Source organism: Tetranychus urticae, chromosome 3 (genome assembly GCF_039701765.1).
Source record: "Tetranychus urticae isolate SD_2017Ah chromosome 3, NJAU_TeUrti_SD_1.0, whole genome shotgun sequence".
In the NCBI taxonomy this organism is placed as follows: Eukaryota; Metazoa; Arthropoda; class Arachnida; order Trombidiformes; family Tetranychidae; genus Tetranychus; species Tetranychus urticae.
The window spans coordinates 21,850,134-21,869,663 of record NC_142960.1 but is presented as its reverse complement, the minus strand read 5'-3'; the positions used below and the strand labels follow the sequence as shown (position 1 = coordinate 21,869,663).

The following is a 19,530-nucleotide window of genomic DNA, read 5'->3' as shown; positions in this document are numbered from 1 at the left end:
AAAATGTTTTAGAAGGTGGAGCTTAAATGCCTAGAAACTTTCTCCCCACCCTGTAGTTGAACATGAGAGCTGTAAAAAAACACAAATCCATTGTCAGCTTGATCGTCTGATAGTGAAAAATATTTGAGACTTGACACCAAACTCCAGGCTCACTTCATCTGGAAAAAAAATTGTTAATTATAGATAAACTGTACACTGGGATCAATCAGAAATATAATCAAGTTGTCTCTTCATTAACCAAGGATTAACCATTCCATCCAATTTTGAACGGTCATCATTAAATGTAAACCTAATTTGCTAGCAGTAAACTGTACTTTTATTTAGTTGCAGGGATGACCACCTAACTCTTAAATTGCAATTCTTTACAATGAATCTTATTGGCTTTTATAGCAATTGTTGCTTCTTCTAAATATTTGGAACATTTCAAATTTAAATTTACTTTTGCTTGTTTCATGATGATTTAAAATTAGCACTAGTCGATAAATTATTAATACTATTAATTTATTATTGTTAAGGTTCGCTACTTGTGCATTAGATTTAGACTGGACACTCAACTCAAGAAAAGATAATCACTGCCTTGTAGCCTATCAATTGAAATACATAAATCTTTTAACTGAGTAATCATAAATTTTCAATGACTTTGTTAGTCAAATTATATTATCAAAAACCATTATTTACACCAAAAGCACCGGAATTTAAAATAAATTCATCTTCCTTGCCTGATAATCAAATGCAATCCAAAACCAGAGTCAAACAAATCTTTTTCAAAACCCCAGCAATTTTAGTTTTCACAAGAATTTGATTGAGCACACAAAAAATCATCTAAAGTTTATCAAATCTCACCAATTAACCGACAACATTTTGCTATGTTTTAAATAAGGACACAATCTCAATCGTATTGAATGGACATGATCACAATTAATCAACTGAGAATCCCATTGAAATTACTTTTTCCTCTATTCCAATATTTTGTTTCGTCTCTTCCAATTTAAACCATTTACACAATCTTGATTACTTGATTAATCCATTATGGGATCAATTTGTATATATTGAATGAATTGGCTACTCAATTGGTCAAGCAAAAATTAAACCAACAAGTCAAGTTATTATTGTGTACAATAAAAATATTATACTTTTTGTTTCTTGCTCATTTTGCTTGAAGTTATGTTCATCACTTTGATTACAACCTTGTCATATGAAACAGTTTAAATTATTCAAAATCATTCATTTGATTGATTCGTGTAATTTAATGAATAAAGAAGCTGTTAAATCTATAAAATTATAAGGATAACAAATTGAAGGAAATTTTTCTTTTTACCGAGTCAGTATATTAACAATTCAAATTTACAGGCTAAATGTGATCGGGAAAACAGGCGGCAATTAAAAGAGCTGAATGATGGATAGATGTGTTTTGATTGTTTGAATTTGCAGATCTAAAAAGGTTACCATTTAGATATAAAACATTATTGAGTTAATATTTTACATTAAATCGTGGCGATTTAATTTGATTGGAAGCGATGTAAATACTGTGAACTCACACCATTATGAATTTTTACTGGATTTAATTAATTTTTGTAGTCATGATTCAAAGATATGTAAAATGCTGCATCACAAAATTGTCAAATAATTACTGGTTATTGGTCTGAGCTTGGAGTTGGATAGTAAAATAATTTATCACAATTTTAATTGATTAACGAGCTTTTTGTTAAGAAAATTAAAGTGAAAATTTGGCAAAATTTATACTTTTATTTTTTGGAGCAATGAAAAATAATGGAGCAGTTAATAGGTGGAAAAGTGAAACACGATGTAAATTATTTTGCTTGGGCGGACAGATGCACGAAGTGAGCCCATTATTAACAAAATGAGAAGAAACGTGAACTCTGACCTGCGTCTCTCACTCTTAGTAAGCCTGGATGGGATCGAAGGAAGGTCAGGGAAAGTAATTAACCAAAGCAATTCAGAGTTGATTTCAAGTTAAAAAATCTCACAGAATAAGGTTGAGATTTGTGCTACTTGAACATGGTCACTAGGAAGCCTAGGATCAGCTTGAAGCCATCAACACTGAGGCAAGATTATTTTCAGTCTTTTCAATCAAATTAGTTATTGACTATCACTTGATGAACTGCTTGAAGAATCAGTGGACATAACTTCAACATCTTCTATATTGTCTTTGGATATTGTTGCTTTCGAATCAATAGATGAGTGAACAGATTCTAAAAATCCTTTCGTGAAAACATGATCTTCAACCATGGGCTGTTGTGAAGAGTTCGGTGCTGCTTGAGCATTGTAAGAGCTTTGTTGCTGTTGACCTGTTGTAGCCATACTCGTGACAAAACCACCCATTTGACCAATGAAGCCTGATCTCATTTCTATGTCTGTTGGATACGGTCTTCTTAAATCTCCTTGTTCCCAGTTATATGGAGCTGCAACGGAATGACATGAGCTTATTTTATAAGCGTACTTAATCAGTTCTTCAGAAGGAACCGGATGCGCATTGGCTTGTCTAATCAGGGCCAACTTTTGTTTAGCTTGATATATAGCAGTTGCCAGGATATGTTCTGCTTCTTTAAAAGATTTGGTTAAATGTTTGATCTCTTCATCAGCCCTACTGATATCAAGATTCAATAAATCTACTTTCTTTGCCATTTCTTCCATCTCCATTGCTAATTTAATTGATTTCTTTAGTTGAGCATTCTTGGCCACCAAGCTATCCCCAAGCTCAGTCAAATTCACTGTATGCCCAGAATTGGGACGAAGACGCTTATTGTTGATCATATTTTCGATCAGGCTCCTGTTGTGAGAAACCAATAAACAAATGTTAAGCATAAAATTAACTTACTATGAAAGGAAAAACATGAAAACAAATTGAAAAATTCAATACTCACTTTGATAGCTGTTCAATCTCATTGATTAATCCTAAAATAACATCCTTTATATATTGATTGACAGTCATTTTGAAAGGAACAATTATAAACTAGTATTTCAAATATAATACAATAAATAAATGTAAATAAATTAAAATTAATTTTAAGCTTCCGTTGGTCAATAAATACATATGGGTTTGTTTAGAGTCTAGAGTTTGGCTAGAAATCTGTTTGACAAGTTTAGTTGTATCATCCAGTCATAGGTGGCTCTACTGCACAGACGCTTAAACTTTTCACTTCACACAATTAATAACAATTTAATTTTAGCACAATCGTAATTGAATTTACCCTTAACCATAATATATTTAAACTGATGACCAATCTATTAACCAGCAGAGTGATAAATTGTAAACCACTAATAACTATTTGTCTAACAATGTTCTTGATGTAAAAGTAACACCAATCTGTAAATGAAAATTGAAAAACCTTTTTAACACAAAATTGGCTAAACAATAAATTAATTTTGAACGCAAAAGTCAAACTCAGTTGTTAATTTAAATTCTTGAAAATAATTAGATTGGAAAATGAAATTGAAGGTAAAAGCAAGGCTAATCAAGAATATGATTGATGAGTTGACATAGCAGATATTTTGTTTTCACCATTTCGACTTACTGACAAATTAACTAATGTTAACCAGTCAATCAACCAAAACATCAACCAGCCATTTTAAATAATTCAATGAATGGCCAAATTATGTTAACGTTCAATGTTGATAAGTCAAGTTGTGAAGGAATAGGCGAAGTTAACATCTTCACAAGACATCTTTCATCGTCATAAATTCAAGTGTAACATATCAACAGTTAACAATTTAAACAGTTACTGAGCAGCTAAATCTTGAAAATCTCTGTAACAATTTATGCTATAACAACTGATCAGCCATTAGAAACAACATTAATCAAACAAAATATAATGGAAACTGAATATTTCAAAAACGTAAATCACTTGAAAATATTCAGCCTTAAAACCATAATAAATAAATTGCTAAATAGTAAATTTATTAATAGTTTTTGAATGTAACTCCAAGCTGATAGCTAATTCATGTAACTAAGGCCTTTGGTTAAATATTTAAGCAACTCTTGAAATGACTTGAGATTTTCGGCAACATACTTTTAGACCTTTGGTAAATACCAAGGCGACCTGGAGGCCTATGAAGGAAACGGTATAACAATTAATAATTCATAGAGCAAGCTTTTGTGCATTAGTGAATCGCCGTGAACAGGCATAAAAAAAGGTAAAATTTGACAGAATTGTAGCAATTAAAGAAGGTGAGAAAACAAAACAACAGAAACAGCAAAAAGCTGTAATACAATGTGGAGGGAAAAAGGTTGACGATGAGGAAAGAAAAGGACGTAAAATGAAGAAAGATGTCAAGATGATGATACTCTTGGACAGTCCTCAATATAAAAGACACATTTGGACTAGGACACGCTGTCTATCTGGACCATGGCCGCCAAAATTTAGGGTAAAAAAATAAAAACAGGCAAACACAAGTGAAAAGTATGGCAAGCTAGGAAAACATAGGGAAAAGCTTAGGGAAAAAAAGAGGCTAAGTAGCCTTAGGATAAAAATACGTATGATTCCAAGGTATTATTGAGAAACAAAATAAGGGTAAAGGTTGAAAAATAGGTTGAACTATATTGTTTACTGATGAGCACCTGTGTGTTGATTTTGTTATGTCCATGCTTCCATGGACATGCTTTAGCTGTCGTCCAGTGGATAAGTGTAAACAAGCCTTTTCCCTAAGAGTAATAACAAAAGACTTTCCAGTTAACCCAATCGACTGCATTTTTGCACATTTTCTCTCTCAATTTTGGCCCTTTTTGGCTCTTCTTCAGCTTCAAAAATCTTCCTTATCTTCCTCTCTCTCTCTCTCACTAATTCATTTACTTTTCTCCCTCCAAGCACCATTATCTCTCACTTTCTCACTATTTTTGCCATTTATTTTTTTTCATCCTCTCAGTACCATCTTCCTACTAGATCTTGGGTCTCTTGCTTTCCCTGGTTAACTTTATACTCTTGACAGCTAACGATTGTATGAAAATATCCGTTTGGCCTTTTAGTTGAAGTGAAGTGTGAAAAAACAAAGTCAAGTGAATTTAGATAAAAAAGATTAAACTTATATTGGCATTTTAATCGCTTCAATTTCAATTATTTGCAAGACACTTACTTTTAAATGTGTCTCAAAATGATATCCCAACACAGTACATTCTGGACTTTTATTATTTTATTTATAATGTTAATCAATTTGACAGGACAATTATGTCAACTTGTTGATTCACCATTATTAAAACAATTTTCATCTTCATCTTCAACGCCTTTTTCACCATCATCATCATCATCATCGTCGTCATCTGATTTCAATTCAGTTTCCAGTGATTCTACCATAATTATTAGTGATTCATCTTCATTTTCATCACCTCTATCATCTTCAACATCACCTCAATTAATTCCAACATCAAATGCTGATGATGGTGGTGATAATAAACTACATTCAACACCGTTAAATCATCGTGGATCAAAGAGGAAACGATATCAACCAGCTCGATATTTGGTGAGTCATTAAATTGTGTTAAGTAATTTTTTTTGGATTCGATCATCAACAGAACAAAATTGATCATTTTACCAGTAAAAGAAAATTTCTCTTTTTTTTCATTTCAATTACAACAGTTAATATATCAAAATATCAACTTTAAAAATTGTTTTCTTTCAAGTTCATACAATTGTATTTTGTTTTGTTGCAATAATTTTTGAAAGATAAATGGGTACTAATAAGACCCTTTGATAATTGATAATCTAATACCTTTGTCTTAACTGTAGCTATTATAATATTATTACAGATTATTTTTTTCTGGTATAATGATTAGTAAATGAACAAAGCTTAAATGTAGAAATTTGATTGATTCCATATTGTTTTTTTTTGATTATCAACCTAATATACTCAATTTAATTTACCTTTCTTTATTTTTTCTCTTTCTTTAGGTAAGGCCGTTCTTTTTAAATCCTAAACATACTTGGAAAGCTTTTCAGATGAATGTATCTCGGAATGAAGCTAAAGATGCTGAGATGAGAAAAATTCGTGATAAAAAACGTGCAAAAATACGTAAATTAGCTGATAAGATGAAAAAAGCAGCTTTAATCTCAGAGAAACTGTATCTCTTGCTCAATGAGATTAGCATGAATCTTGATTCTGAATTAGTTTGACAATGATGTTAGCGTTGACAATGATTTTAAAGGAGGTTGCATCGACGCCTTGGTTTTGGCTCGGGTGGTTCCAATGCAGCCAAGATTGCTTCATCAAAAACATTTTTAAGTCCTCTCTGAATAAACAAATAGAAAAAAAAAGACAAATCAGTATTGTAATTTGATTATTAAACGTAAATTATACATAAATATATCCATATAAGCAATGTGACGATAAATTATCCATGCATCCTATTTTTGTTTCCTGTCAATTTCAATTCACTCATTTTTTTCTGCAATTTTTACTCTACTCCTTTTAATATCTACTTTTAATCACTCTTTCACCCTCACCAAATGATACAATCAATTGGATTCAATAATAATTGAAACAATGAGTAAAGGGTGTATCTACAATTATAAACAAAATTTGAGCTTTCATACTTTACCTGAGTTAGGGCAGAGCATTCAACATATTTCACAGCTTTCAATTCTTTAGCCAATTTTTCTCCTTGCTCCAAAGTGATCGGCTTTTGTTTATTTTTTGCTAATTTCTCCACGGTAGCGGCATCATCACGAAGATCGGTCTGTGTACCAACTAGAAGGAAAGGTGTTTTTTGGCAATGATGGGTTATCTCTGGCACCCATTTTTCTTTGACATTCTCAAAAGAGGATGGCGAAACAACCGAGAAACAAACAAGAAATACGTCTGTTTGGGGATAGCTCAGCGGTCGAAGTCTATCATAATCTTCTTGACCAGCAGTATCAAATAGTCCGAGGGTGTAGGGTTCCCCACCAATCATAACAGTTACGGCATAATTGTCAAATACTGTTGGAACATATTCCGATGGAAACTTGTTCGTTGTGTAAGAAATTAATAGGCACGTTTTACCAACCGCTCCGTCACCGACAACAACACATTTTATTGTTTGCATGATGGATTTTGAGCTCACTTTTAAATTTTAAATAAATCAAATAATATCAATAATATAAGTAATATAATGATGATGAAAAACCAATTTCCAACACCAAGAAATCTCTATAACTGATTAAGGGCCCAAAGCCTGATATAATTTTACTCTCAATGGCTCCCTCTTTTGGTTAAACGGTCTAAAATGAGCATCAGGCGGCTATTTCAACCAAAACATAGAGGAACCATTTTTTCTGCTAATTTAAACTCACAACTGGCCACTCTTTTTTACCTGTGAATCGTCCATTTGATCAACATCATTTTACCTTATCATTACAAGTATCTTCAACATATATCCTTCAACTACCAACCTGATTTTGATGATGAAAAAATACCTTCAATCTAATTCCAAACAGAGCAACTCTCATCGCTTGTCGTTACCATCACCTTTACCTTAACCATCCACATCATCATCAACATTAACTTCATTCTTTTTTTATCTTTTTCTTTCTTATCATCTTTTATCATCTTTTCCCTCTCTATCTAGGTTTCTTCAGTAGTTCAATATTTACCCATAGGCAATGTCAACAAGATGATTCTGGTAAATGAAACATGAAGAAACCTCTTTTTATGCTAACCCAAAACTCTGATCATGATAATGATGGTTCTTTTTTTTCTCCTTTTTTCACTTTATACCTTCAATTTATCCAAAGTATTGAGTTAAACGAATAAGCCAAATCAAATTTCAAATCAACCCATGGTTGGTATCAAAGCCAATCAATCATAGAAATGGTTAACTCATTGTTTCCATCAACACGTTTTGTTTACCAAACATAACCAGCCTTTCCGATGATACATCAGGTTAAAGCTTCAACATGTTACTAGCATAGTTATTGGTAATAACAAGTAAGTTATTTTATAATTTTATCATCATTAACATCACCATCATCGCCACCATCATCATTATTATCATCTTTAACTTTCCCTGTCAACTTTACAATTGATTATTGATTTTCTTATTTATCATGTGTAACAAACCAAAATTCAACTTTTTTTTTACAGCCAATAAAAAGATGAAAATGATGCTGCTTTTGCTGATGAACGATGATGATAATAATAATGGTAGAAGCAACTTTGATATAAACTCTTAATGATTCAAGATGAAAAGGAGCTGTAAATTGAGATAAAATTTGGATTCAATCATTCCTCTTAACCCAACAACACCGCCATGAAATTCAATCCAAAGACAAGTGTTAACCATACAATGGATGTTCAATGATCAAATGTAAACCTTGTTATGAAAATATTGCTAATAATTGTTGGTCCTGGTTGAGACAAAAATCATTTTTATTGGCAAAAATGTGATTCCAAGCTCCACCTTTAACCCCCAAAAATACAATACAACTCCTCCTGTATTTGACTGTCAATGAGGATGAAAGGGATGAAGATGAAGATTACCTCTACAACATCAACATAAGTCTCTGTAAAGATGATGATAAGAGTTAACACTTATTATTGTTATACCAAAGTTGGGAGTGAAAATTTGATGATAACACAAGAATTATATACATTTTATGGATAACCTGATAACAAAATCAATTTCAATTAACTTGATCAACATTTACTTTTTCATTTCTTTTTTTGGTGTTAACCAGATAAACAGATTAATATTAAATCAAGATTGTTATCTTCAAAACACAATAATAATCAATAGCTAGAGTTGAGTAATGAAACAGATTCAACAACAGTTATAACAGTTTTCATTTCCACTGAAACTCACTTGATATTACGCATAAAACAACCTTGTCCTCCTGTTTAAATTTTTATTGAAGTCATTACTTTGTTTAATGAACTCACCTTCTGATGAAGGGAAATCAAATTACGATATAATTGTTGAAAGGCAAATACAAAAATACCAATAAAATATTAAAAAACTGAATTTTTCACTCGTACTTGTTTCATTTATCATTTATTTTTATTCATCTATCCTCAACTCTTGGTGAATTGATTGTCATCAAAACAAAAATAAACAGATATTTTACTGACTAAAGGTTTTATAATTTTATGAATATTAAGGTGTTTATTATCGCTCAGATAGGGTTGTTACTAAGAGACACAACCAACACGATTGTAAAAAAAGAAATTGTGAAAAGTTCGAAAAAAATATGCAATGGCCGGGAATCGAACCCGGGCCGCCCGCGTGGCAGGCGAGCATTCTACCACTGAACCACCATTGCGACGATATAAGTGATGTGAACGCAGTAGTACTTGAATTTAGCACGTCTGGGAATGATTGATGGTTGTTGCCTTGAAGGCTCAAAATGCATTAATAGCTTTCCTCCTTTTGAATATTTGATGATTGATGATGAATGAATCAGTTCTTTTCCATGTTAATCAAAGCATTTGTCACATTTATACACAAATTAATAAAAACGGCAATAACTGGGAAATAGTAGTTTCTTACAAATTTAGACTCTGTTGGTTTGTAGCGGGCATAAAACTGAATCCATTTGTGTGTTTTGTAAATCTCTATGATGACCAGTTTTCGAGAAAATCTGATTCGGAGTGGAAACTTTGAGCGCTTTTCGTGCAATTATGGAAGTAGGTTTTTTCATAAAACTCTTTTGACTGATGTAGCTTTTGATGGTCAGTCAAAAAATGCCCATGTTTTGATAATGAAACTTTTCGTTTTCTGTGAAACAGATAAGTTCGATTTTCCGTTAAAGCGAACCCTTTCTGTTGCCTTATGAGTTGGAGGGCTGAAACTTAATATTATTGATAACTTTATTTATCCTGGGGCTGAATGCCTAACGAGCTTAATTACTGATACCAAAGAGGGAAAGGTGCGAGTCTGAAAGAGTTACTTTCAAAACTGAAAGATTTCGTCAGATGAATATGATTGATCTGGTAGTTACAACTGTTGACGATACTCTAAATATGTATTGAATCAAACATTCTAATAAAGTTCGATTACTGATAATCTGATTCAGTTTTTGCATTTAATTTGACCCGACATGGTATGATTTTTTACGGCTTACAGTGTAGAGAGTGAAGAATAATTAGACTGAATTCTGGTTTTGCTTCGCTAGTGCAACTTTTACCATATTTAAGCGTTTTTAAGCAAGAAATTCTACTCATTCTTAGATCATATCGAATGAGACTAAATCAAATGAAAACAATTAGTTATGAATATTCAAGTAAATGGATGAAAAATGCGATTAATATTGATTAATGACTAAAAACAAGGTAATTATCGAGCTTGTTGATCAAATATGCTAACAATTGTAGCTAAAAAGACTAAATAAACACAATTGTCACACTTTTTGCACAAATTGACACAAGTACTGAAAGAAAAATGGCCATAAACGGATAAATATCAATTTCATCCAAAGTTTGGCTCTGCTACGTTGTAAAAAAATAAAAACTGAGTTCATCTATTTAAAAGTTTATAGGATCAATAGTTTTCGAAAAAATTGAGGTCAAAGTTCAAACTTCGACTGCCTTTTGTACAGCGATGGAAGCAGATTTTTCTATGAAACTCATTTAGCTGATGTAATTTTTGACGATCAACCAGAAAATGTATTTATTTTGATGAATATCATTTTCAGTTTCGGTAAAATAGATCAAGTTCGATTTTCATTTAAACCGACCGTTTTCTGTGACCATAAGAGTTAGCGTGCTGAAACTCATTATTTGTCCACGAAATTTAATGGCACACGTCATGGATTGAATATATTTTTCAATGCAACAACAGTTATCTCGATTTTGGCCGTTGGACTAAAAACTTTGAGTCTCGATATTTCGAGAATGGTAGCAAGTACACTAATCATTCTTTCATCAATTTGCTTCTTTACTAATTAATGATCCAATAAAATCTAATAACTTTCAATTTGCGCATTTGGGTCATGATTTCTGGGCTATAAATGTACATGCTACAACTTATTTAACAAACAAAACTCATCTCAACCCATTTATTGGTAAAGAAACCAATTTTCTGGTTAAACTGTCAAACTCAATGCAAAAATTACTGCCAAAGACGCGAACATTTGAGTAAAGATTTGAGACTTGGTGTGTTTGTATGGACATAAAAACTGAGTCCATTGGTATAATTAAATAATTTATCCGTTGGACAGTTTTCTAGAAAATCGAGGTCAAATTTGAAACTTCAGTCGCCTTTTGTTAGACTATTGAAGTAGATTTTTTCGTGAAACTAATTTTAACTCATGTAACTTTTGATTTCCAACCAGAAAACGTACTTATTTCGAGAAATATCATTTTCAGTTTCCGTAAAACAGATCAAGTTCGATTTCTCGTTTAACCGATTGTTTTCTCTGACCATAAGAGTCAGCGACCTGAAACTTATTATTTACCTCTAAAGATTGTTTATACACATGAATCACAGAACACTTTTTTCAATTTATCAATGGTTCGCTTATTTTTTGCACTTAACGGAAAAACTTTGAGCCGGCGAATTTGGTGAACGGTATCATCTACGATCATCATTCTTTGACCAAACATAGGATTTCATTATGAACTGCGATTTATCGAAATGTTAGTTGGTTCAAGATTTGCCAAAAAAAGTTATAGCATTGTATTTGTTTGTGTTGCCAGATTTGGCTTGCTTTATAAAGTTAAGTGGTTATGCAAACTCAAATCTTATGCTCAAGAAGGATATTCATCATTAAATGAATTAACTCGGATTTAATTCGCTGATAGTCATAGTATATTATAACACATGATAAAATCTAGCATTTGTTCGAAGAATAATGATTGTGGCCTTTACTACTCTCGAAATACTGAGGTTCAAAGTTTTTAGAACAATGGCCAAAATTAAGAGAACTATTGATAAATTGAAAAAAGTGTTCAGTAAATCACGTTTATAATCAATTTTTAGAGGTAAATAATAAGTTTCAGCTTTCTAACTATTATGGTAACAGAAAGCGACAGGTTAAACGGAAAATCGAATTTGTCCTGTTTTACAGGAATGGAAAATGATATTCCTCAATATAAGTACATTTTCTGGATGGAAATCAAAAGTTATATTGGTTGAAATGAGTATCATGAAAAAATCTACTTCCATAGATGAACAAAAGGCGATCGAAGTTTAATCTTTGACCTCAATTTTCTAGAAAACTGTCAAACGGATGAATATTTTAATTACACCTATAGCTTCAGTTGCTATGTTTATATAAACACACCAAGTCTCAAATCTTTACTCAAATGTTCGCGTCTTTGGCAGTAATTTTTGCATTAAGTTTGACAGTTTAACCAGAAAATTGGTTTCTTTACCAATAAATGGGTTGAGATGAGTTTTGTTTGTTAAATAAGTTGTTGCATGTACATCTATAGCCCAAAAATCATGACCCAAATGAGCAAATTGAAAGTTATTAGATTGTATTGGATCATTAATTTGTAAAGAGGTAAACTGGTAAAAGAATGATGATCGTAGGTGGTTCCGTTCTCGAAATATCGAGACTCAAAGTTTTTAGTCCAATGGCCAAAATCAAGAAAACTATTGTTGCATTGCAAAATATATTCAATCCATGACGTGTGCCATTAAATTTCGTGAAAAAATAATGAGTTTCAGCACGCTAACTCTTATGGTCACAGAGAACGGTCGGTTTGAATGAAAATCGAACTTGATCTATTTTACAGAAAAAGAATTGTTTATCCTTCAAAATAAGTGCATTTTGTGATTAATTATCAAAATTTACATCTGTAAAATGTGTTTAATGAAAATATCTGCACCCATAATTGCACAGTAAGCGATCGAAGTTTTAACTTTGGCCTCGATTTCCTCGAGAACTATTTATCATAGAACCTTCTAAATCACACAAATGGATTCAGTTTTCATTTCTCTGCAAACTAATAAACCCATACTTCAGAAGAAATCAATTTTTACTCGTTTATGGCCATTTTTCTTTCAGTACTTGTGTCAATTTGTGAAAAAATGTAACAATTGTGTTTATTGAGTCTTTTTAGCAACAATTGTTAGCATATTTGACCAACAAGCTCGATAATTTACTTGTTTTTAGTCATTAATCAATATTAATCGCAATTTTTCTTCCATGCACTTCAATACTCATAACTAATTGTTATCATTTGATTTAGTCTCATTCGATATGATCTTAAATGTTTAGATTTTCTTGTTTAAAAACTCCTCAATATGGTAAAAGATGCACTAGCGAAGCAAAACCAGAATTTAGTCTAATTATTCTTCACTCTCTACACTGTAAGCCGTAAAAAATCATACCATGTCGGGTCAAATTAAATGCAAAAACTAAATCAGATTAGTAGTAATCGAGCTTTATTAGAATGTTTGATTCAATACATATTTAGACTGTTTTAATTGTGGCTGAAACTCTTGCCGATCTTCGCAGGCTAATTGTATAAAAAAAGGAAAAAGGACTTAATTCTTGACATATTTTATTTATAAAATTTTCGTACATTTACTATTTATCTTTTGAAATTCATTACAAATAAGACCATTATTAGTTATGATAAATAATAACATCAAAAGTATGATCATTTTAGGTAGCTCTAATTAGCTGCATCAATTATTATTCAAGAATATCCAGATAAATCTTTAATAAATTGCAGCACTCAATCGAAAAGGATTGAATATTGAATTAGCATTTGAACTCGGTTTAGGTTTGAAAAGCAATTCTATGACAAAAACAATGAATCCGATTGCAAAAGCAATTCCAAGGTAAAACAACATGAGTTCAGCATGATTGTATGGAATTGAGATTGTAATAGCTTCTCTAGTTTTACGCAAAGGTTCCAAGCATTCAGAGCAAAGAGGTCCATCAGATAAAGCAATCATAACAGGGAGGTAAAGGCGATAATTTTGCATGTTACCAGTCTCAAAGGATGAATACACATCTCTAATCAACTGCTCCTGCAAGTCTGGTTCAAGGGAACTGGGTAAAACTGGGAATTGAAGTAAACTGAAAACTGGTTCAGCGGATTGATACATTCGTCGACCTTTAGTACCATTAATTGTTTGCTGGTAGACAAGAATCTTAGCTCTAACCATGTTATACTTCTCGGTAATGAGGATTGAGTGAGCAAAAAAATCTGCTACTTGGAACTTATCCATACCCACCAAACTATGCAGTGAACTGGTTAACCCATGTGAACCTAAAATTGAACCTTGAGAGGCCTTGATCACCTCGTTACATGGACCAAATAGCAATGATATTGAATAGCCATGAGAGGCTAAATCGTCAAGAGTATCCAACTGGTCAAAGGTTGAGCTCACGTAGATGGTATTTTGTATAGCAGCGGAAAGTATTAGATGAATTAAAAGAGAGTAAAGTAGGAAACTCAATAGACACAGACTATTTGTGGTTGACTGAGTGATTGGAAAATTTTGTTTGACTAATTGTCGGAATAAATTGTAAAGATTTTCGATAAATTTACTGAAAAGTAAATTGAAATGCTTATAAGTGAAAATCGGTGAGATTATTTTGCTACTCAGAGTTAGTAGGGTTTGAGTAATTGCTGACAGTAAAATAAAGAATAAAATTAAATACCAAAATGTTTTACTGAAAGAGGAGAGAACAGCTTGAACAGATTTATCAATTCGGATTGTTGGTGAGTAAAGGATTGAACATTGGTCTTCCATAACTGCTGGTCCAATGGTTAGGTTAACCACATTTGATGAAATTTGAAACTGGGAAAAAAAGCCAGCAAAGTCAATTTTTCCCAGCTGAAGTTGCCGTAAATCACCGAAACAGACGCTTTCACTTGAACAATGGGCTGAAGTGGATAAATCCTTTGGTACAAGAGTGTAATTCATTTTGTCCAAAATAAAGTATAATTTATAACGATAAGCAGCGCCAAAAAGGCCATGAATTTCATTGTTTTTAATTGTGGAAAAGGGCGGATAGGAAAGCACTGAAACAATCAATTTTCTCATGTTGACTTTAAAATTTGTTTGCAAATTAACAACCACAATTATAATTTAGATGCTTTGTTTCTCAGTCATTCCAATTTTTTCTTTAACATTTTAACAGTTTCAGTTGTTAATGAGATACAAAATGATCTTGTCGCGCAGTTGGATAATTTAAAAATTGTAACATTGATTTATAGTGAATATCATTATATCATGGTAATGGTTGGGTCATTGGAAGAGAGTTAATTTATTATCGATAATAATGAAAACTATCTTGGGTTCTTTGGTCGTTATTAAACCACATGAAATAGTGATTAGTCTTACGTGATATAATTAAGAAATACGTTTGGTTATTGCATTCAAGTCATGGAAATGATGCAAAGTAATATGATCTGTTTGATAATTTTGATGAAAGCTCTGCGGATAGAATAGATAAAATCAATTTTTCGTACTTAAACGGAAACTTAAACACTTTATTTTGTTTTAAAATAATTCAACACTCATTTACAAATTTATATTGCAAACTCTACTTTTGTTGAATCTCTTTCAATTGCTATCTAATTGAAATTTAACATTAAGAGTAATCAATAGACGATAAATTAGGAGAAGGAATATTTGGTCAGTAGAATTTTTTGATCAATTCTTTTTTCGTTTTGACGGTTGACTTTTTCTTTCTCATTGCAATAATTATACAATTTTCTATACTGATAACAATTAGTGTGCAGATTAAGCCAATCCCGATTATAAGAAACATTCCCCATGTATCAGCAAGAATTAATCCATTGGATAGTTTTCGCCAATCAGGACAAGATTTACGTTCTGGATTGTTTTCCCAATATTTGGTTCTGAGCGAAGCAATGAAACCATTTTCTTTAAGTTCAAGAATAATAGGATCTATCAATTCTTTTAAATTGTTGGGTGAATTCTTTGATATTGGTAAAGCGATTGGATGGAAAGCGAAATCCTGTTCAGCTTTGTAAACATCACAGTGAAGGTACGAGAAATATTCAACGTCCAAAGAAGTAGCTAAAAAAGATATCAATCAAAATGAAATATTATTGTAGTTATAGAAATTTTGTTTCTTAAATTGTAACAATTTGTAACTTACATATTAAAGCAAATCCTTCGCTAGCGCTTACAGATTCTCGAACACGACGAAATCCTTCTTCTAAAGAGTACGGCTTTTTTGCTTCAACAATTTGAGCCTTGATTTTGGTGTATTTATCACTAACTGGATATTCCCAGACTGCTAAATTAGCTCGCTCATCTTCATCAATACTATCATCGAGTGACAAATTTTTCCAAATACTGACAGCAATGGATCAGAAAAATTGTATAAATTGAAATGGGAAAAAGAAATGAATAGATTGAATCAAATCTAGTTAATTGAAAAAAATTATCTCGGTTACATACTCGTAATATTTATCTTCAATGTAGGCCATTTTGGTGAAATAACCATCAGCAGCTGATTTATCGATAGGTGCATATCTAATTTTATACTGTTTTGAGAGACCATCCATGGAGTCGACACGGTTTTCCAGTCTTGAAACGGTCAAGAAAGCAGCCAAATTGGCCGTGTAAGAGGCCACAAAGATGAATCCAAAGAGCCACCAAATGGCGGCAACCAATCGTCCAGAGATACATTTGGGTGCATCACCTCCTCCTTGAGGTGTTAATGAGATGAAACAAAACCAAAGTGATTCTTTTAAGGTAAAGATTCTTTTACATTCCTCACTCTCATGTTCAAATTTTTCAGGCCTGTTTCTAAAACTGTAAGGTGAGAATCGATCAAAGATGGACAATAAAATCGATGTGAATAGATATGCAGCTGAAATACATAGCCAAACATCCCATTCCAGTACGGTTATGAATTTCCATTCATGTGACTCTCTAATTGGTCTTTTCATTAATATCGAGAATCCAATCAAATCGAAAATAGGTTGACTGAAATCGACTCCAATGGTACGGTCTTCGGTCACTTCAGTCAGAGCTAATGCCATCTCATAAGTTCCCTATTAGCAAGAATGATGATAAATTTGGTTGGATTTTCAATAAGATCAATTAAAATTGTAATACTAACTTGAATTATTTCATTGATTAATCCTGAAAAAACTATATCAGAATTTCCTTCTTCCGCTTCTTCTTCTTCTAAATTTATTTCCATCAATCCAATAGCAGTTTCGGTGATCTCTACCAACTCATAGGCAGGAAATTTATCACCTAATAAATGTCTGATTTCATCAAATAGTTCAATCAAGAAACCCTCATATATAATTTCACTGCCATTCATCCGTTTGGTTAAGTATGGTGGCGTCTGGGAAAAAAGAACAGATGATTAAAGTATGAAATTATTTTTTAGAAATTCTAATTTCGCATTGTCTTACCAGAAAAACAGCAATCTTAACTCTCGCTGAATCACTCGCGTCACTATCTTCAGATTGTCTAGCGGTATAGTAAATTCGTCCATTCGGCAATCCAGCTTCCCATTCCCCAATAGATTCGCGGTCAAAATAATCAGCATAATATGTGTGTCTTTTCAATCTTATTGAAATTTCTTGATAACCAGTTATTGAATTGTCATTAGAATGGACTTTAGTTAATTTAAAGGGTCCAAGTTTACCATAATTTTCTTCGCCATAATTTTCCAAAGATTCTGCAAATGGAATAGTTATCAACTTTTTCAAATTGTCAGAAGATGACTGATTTGTCCAGCAACTTAGTTCGCTTTGTTTTGTTGATAAAGATGAAAATGTGCCATTGATTGTAGCGTTGAGTTGATCTGAAATTGAATTGACTGATTGCAATAAAAGATGAATCAGATCATGGTAATAATAAAATTCAAAAACATCTTTAGCAGGCAACTTGGTTGGATGGAAATGAGCTGATAATGGTGGCTCATCATAATCACTACTTGGTAAAAACAAGGGTTGACCAGCTATAAGTTGTCCATGTTTGCACAAGAAGCATTTTATTTTATCCTCGTCCTGATCATGGTTAAAGAATAATAAAGATTAGATATATTACCGGCATATTGAAATAAAGAAAATTAAACTTACTTTTGATAGGACAATTAACTTAAACGGATGTCTGAATAAGTTGTTTTGGCGAAACTGTAAAACAAGAACGTCACAAGAAACAAAACATTAATAACGGTTAATAAACAAAGAAACTACGATTGACAATCAACCCACCGTTTCAATTAACTTATTGACGAACGATGATCGGCCCACACCAATAAAGTTGACAACCTTTTGTTTAACAGAAGAACCAATTAGTTGAATCAACTGTTGAATTTTGATTCCTTTGGTATCATCATTAATTTCAAGCGTACGGAAAGTAAAGTTAACAAGGGACGGTTCACTAATTAAACAGGGTAAATAAAAAGCTAAAAGCATAAAAATTTGAAAATGTTAAGATATTTTTTTGTTAAGATTTATTTATAATTACTTTTATTTACCTAATTCTTGTTCAATATAAATCTGACCATTTTTAATTTGCAAGTGATTTACTACGTCTATTACTGATCTCAGGAAAATTGTTACTGGTGATATAAAATTAATCAAATGTTTAGCTTCCCATTGGTTGAGATTAACCCAAGCTGACTCTGGATCACATGTTGACGATGAAACGGTTATCATTGGAACCGCCATGTTTCGTGCAAATAATTTCAACTGATTATCGAAGCTAGTCAAACCTTTCGATGGACTTTCAATGGCAACTACAACAGTCAACTGGTTAGATTTGGATGAAAGTTTGGAGCATAACTCGTCAAGATCAAGATTTACTGGACCAACAAAGTGCGTTGAAATTGACATTGAAGATGATTTATTAGCAAACTCATTTAAGCCACTGAGTAATCCATTCTTAATTACATCTGGTTCACTTGGATCGATTGAAAGGACTAACAAGGATAGACGATTGGACGATACAGAAACAAAATGTAAACAAATCGCAACAAAAACCAATGGAAATGGATAAGCTTTGAAAGATCAATTGGTTCTTACCTAAATTCAACTTGATTGCCGAGGATATGTGAACTGATAGGGATAAAATTATCCAAAATAATATGTTGATTTGTTTCAATGAACACTTCATTGTTACAAATTGATTATTATTGCACTTTTTCTGGACACATTGGATAAAGACTTATGACTCTGAAAAACGCTGTACAATGGCTCTCATACCAATACTGACCAAGTTGCTATTTGTTTGAAATTAATAGTTTCACTATATATGTATATCATTTTAGTGTTAACAAATACTATTTATTATGTATATAACAATCAATAGTTTCTATATGATTAATGGATAAAAGAGGAAGAAAAAGAAGTCAAATAATGTCTTATATATCTTAAAAACCGATCGATTCATCATAACAAACTGTCTTCTCATTGTAATTGTCTTAATAATAATAGATTAAATAGTCCATTTTTATGTATTTTGAAACGGATCAATTGTATTATGGTTTTTCATTTCTTTGACCATTAAAAAGCATTTCACCGTCATTAGTGGCTTTATGGTATTCAAACTAACAAAATAGGAATCCAATTGTTATAATGATCATTAATATTTTTTGTCAAATATCATTTCATTTTCAAGTAAACATACACTCTCAATAG

The 19,530-nt window shown here is 32.0% G+C and overlaps 3 protein-coding genes, 1 long non-coding RNA gene and 1 other non-coding gene across 5 annotated transcripts; 1 reads left to right on the top strand and 4 right to left on the bottom strand.

Moving 5' to 3' along the window:
* Positions 1-1,726: 1,726 nt before the first annotated feature.
* MED4 (mediator complex subunit 4) lies at positions 1,727-3,070 on the bottom strand. The gene is made up of 2 exons (XM_015932337.3): positions 2,886-3,070; positions 1,727-2,791 (listed from the first exon to the last, which is right to left on the bottom strand). Exons 1-2 carry the CDS (start codon positions 2,951-2,953, stop codon positions 2,101-2,103), a joined length of 759 nt encoding a protein of 252 aa, XP_015787823.1. The 5' UTR covers positions 2,954-3,070; the 3' UTR covers positions 1,727-2,100.
* A 2,967-nt stretch (positions 3,071-6,037) lies between these two features.
* Cdc42 (Cell division cycle 42) lies at positions 6,038-7,133 on the bottom strand. Its single transcript, XM_015932339.3, has 2 exons — positions 6,551-7,133; positions 6,038-6,241 (listed from the first exon to the last, which is right to left on the bottom strand). The coding sequence occupies exons 1-2, from the start codon at positions 7,034-7,036 to the stop codon at positions 6,152-6,154; spliced, it is 576 nt and encodes a 191-aa protein (XP_015787825.1). The 5' UTR covers positions 7,037-7,133; the 3' UTR covers positions 6,038-6,151.
* A 101-nt stretch (positions 7,134-7,234) lies between these two features.
* Positions 7,235-8,950, top strand: LOC107364895 (uncharacterized). Its single transcript, XR_016199661.1, has 3 exons — positions 7,235-7,612; positions 7,725-7,917; positions 8,074-8,950. It is a non-coding gene; the product is annotated as an uncharacterized LOC107364895 (long non-coding RNA).
* Positions 8,951-9,177: 227 nt separating this feature from the next.
* On the bottom strand, positions 9,178-9,248 carry TRNAG-GCC (transfer RNA glycine (anticodon GCC)). The gene has a single exon. It is a non-coding gene; the product is annotated as a tRNA-Gly (tRNA).
* A 6,105-nt stretch (positions 9,249-15,353) lies between these two features.
* LOC107364691 (ionotropic receptor coreceptor Ir25a-like) lies at positions 15,354-19,410 on the bottom strand. The gene is made up of 8 exons (XM_025161398.2): positions 18,369-19,410; positions 18,103-18,296; positions 17,968-18,021; positions 17,296-17,895; positions 16,992-17,225; positions 16,325-16,923; positions 16,020-16,219; positions 15,354-15,937 (listed from the first exon to the last, which is right to left on the bottom strand). The coding sequence occupies exons 1-8, from the start codon at positions 18,724-18,726 to the stop codon at positions 15,531-15,533; spliced, it is 2,646 nt and encodes an 881-aa protein (XP_025017166.2). The 5' UTR covers positions 18,727-19,410; the 3' UTR covers positions 15,354-15,530.
* Between the last annotated feature and the right edge of the window lie 120 nt (positions 19,411-19,530).